The sequence below is a fragment of the Echinococcus granulosus genome (assembly GCF_000524195.1).
Source record: "Echinococcus granulosus chromosome Unknown EG_S00191, whole genome shotgun sequence".
NCBI lineage: Eukaryota > Metazoa > Platyhelminthes > Cestoda > Cyclophyllidea > Taeniidae > Echinococcus > Echinococcus granulosus.
Window position 1 is genome coordinate 1 of NW_020170571.1, and position 2,253 is coordinate 2,253.

At 37.0% G+C, this 2,253-nt stretch overlaps 1 protein-coding gene across 1 annotated transcript; it reads left to right on the forward strand. All coding sequences in view use genetic code 11, as the record gives it.

Moving 5' to 3' along the window:
- Nucleotides 1-8: 8 nt before the first annotated feature.
- Nucleotides 9-1,521, forward strand: EGR_10114 (hypothetical protein; the record flags this gene model as incomplete). Its single annotated transcript, XM_024499363.1, has 3 exons — nt 9-222; nt 1,254-1,299; nt 1,371-1,521. The coding sequence occupies 3 exons, from the start codon at nt 9-11 to the stop codon at nt 1,519-1,521; spliced, it is 411 nt and encodes a 136-aa protein (XP_024346214.1).
- Nucleotides 1,522-2,253: the final 732 nt, after the last annotated feature.

Below are 2,253 nucleotides of genomic sequence, written 5' to 3' on the forward strand. Positions count from 1 at the left end.
CAGCTGAGATGAACGACAATGCAAACAGCCTAGTTTTAATCATTGACCAGGATTTTCAATTGTGGCAAAGTCAAGTTGCTTGTGCAATTACTTTCCATGATATGAGCAGACGGAATATGTCAACTGATTGGGTAATCTCAATGCGAGTGCTTTACGATACACAGCCTTACATTCATGCAATCAAATTTGGAATAAACCACTGCACATCACTATTTGAGGCAAGTAATGTGAGTTACATAAAATGCACTGTGGGAAAAGGGGTCCCATGATTTACAGGCCCTTAAACTCCTAACTTAAAATGATTGACTAGCTTCTTGTTCTTGCTACTGTAAACCAAATATGCGCGCGCGTAGAGACGTGGGCTCGTAACACGGTACATAATGGGTCAGGCACGAGTTTATTTTGTGACTTGTTTTTGGTCAGGAATAATACCTGGTATACCTACATTTCGTTCTGTACACATTATGGTACACTGGTCTACGTTAAAGAAGGTTTATTGACAGTCCTGATTTCATTTAGGTTTGTTCACGTATCTACCAAATACACCGTTAACTTAAGTTAATTCTGACACTTAGAACATGTGTCTCTGCGAAATCAAAAAACTCGTGAACTTGCCTAGCTGTTCAATGCAAGAGTTGATGATGATTTGCAGAAAAAGTATTCCTTCTGCTTAACTTATGCGGGGTAGAATTGTTATCTGTATCAGCAAGCAAACTTGTCCTCATTTAAATTGACAAATTAATAATTTTTTTAGCTTTACTAACAAAACTCAGAAGCAATGAAGACTCACGCACGTTGCCGGTCAAAATGGAATGTGCCCTTACGCAATGCCACCCCTTTTTAAGTGTAAGAATAACAAAATATAATCTAGGGAATGCTGCCCTAAAACAAATATAGTTATGCTTAAGTAATGGCAATGATACCTTTACTAACAATAACGCAACCAGAAAAAGCGGCTATGAACCAAAGCATTTGGTGCAAAATAAATTTTTGATTGCTTTCCCCTTAATATGACAGGTTACGCAGATTTAATACTACCTTATTTATGAGACAGCAATTAATCAAAATTTTCCAATGAAGGTAATACATAGGGATAATTTCATCCAGGGCACCGCTTGTCAATCTTCATTATCGCTAATATTCTGAGATTCAGCGTCAGAACTAATCCGTCAATAGTGAATGGCTTAATGCAATTTAGCACTGAGACAGATCCTTACCAAATCATTCTGCCGCTTCAAGGCAAATTTTTTAAGGCAGTGGTGAGATTTGCAAAAAAATGCCAAAAATGTTAACATTGAGGTAAAAGATATTTTTGCCTGTCACGCTGCGTAATCTTAAGGATAATAAAAAGATTTCGATGAGTTTTTTAGCTCACAACCTCAAGACAAGAATGAGCTGTTTGTGGAATTCATGACAAAGGTAGATAAGCGATTGCATTGCATAAAACAGGTGTTCAAAACAAAGTTGATGGAGTTGAGCACAGTAAAACGGATGGATAATTTAATGAGAAGCCGAGGATGATTCTTTTGGAGATACCGTAGCAACAAATGCTTATGAATGACCATTTTACTTCATTCAATTGGCCAAGTGTACTCAATTTTCCGCCATGTAGTTAAAACCCTAAAAATTCGGGAACCAAAGACAATGCTGATATAGGGATGAGAAGTTCATTCTACTTTTACTTCTGTGGTGCGGATGAAATGCGTTCAAAGCCGTGATATGTCTATTCTACAAACCTCATAGCTTTCTAAACACGTGGAGAGAAAAACTTTTTGAAATTTAAATGATTTCGATTAACTGCAAATTCGACTAAAATTAATGCAATTTTACCTATTTTTCACCACGCTTGCTAGCCTCTTTTCTTAGTGATCAAGTGACAGTGTGGGAAACAATGTTCTTCACCGCTTGTGAAAAAGTTGTTGGACTGTATAGATGGCCCAGTATCCTGGGCAAATTCGACGCATTCGCAATGTCGATTTGCTACTTATAACCACACAAGTACGCAGTTGATGTGAAATTTATGTGATTAGGAGATTGTAATGCGTAACTTGGTGTTAATCATTTTCTACATAAAAATGGTCACTTAAAGTGCCATTTTACAGGACTGAATATAAGCGGTGGCATTTTAAATAATACAACTGCAGATGCCCAGTGCAAGCTTGCTTTACCACCTGATTATGCACACTAGTAGTACAAACTGAAGCAATCATGAACCAGAGTATCAGAAAAAAACTTATATTTACCTTTGACTAA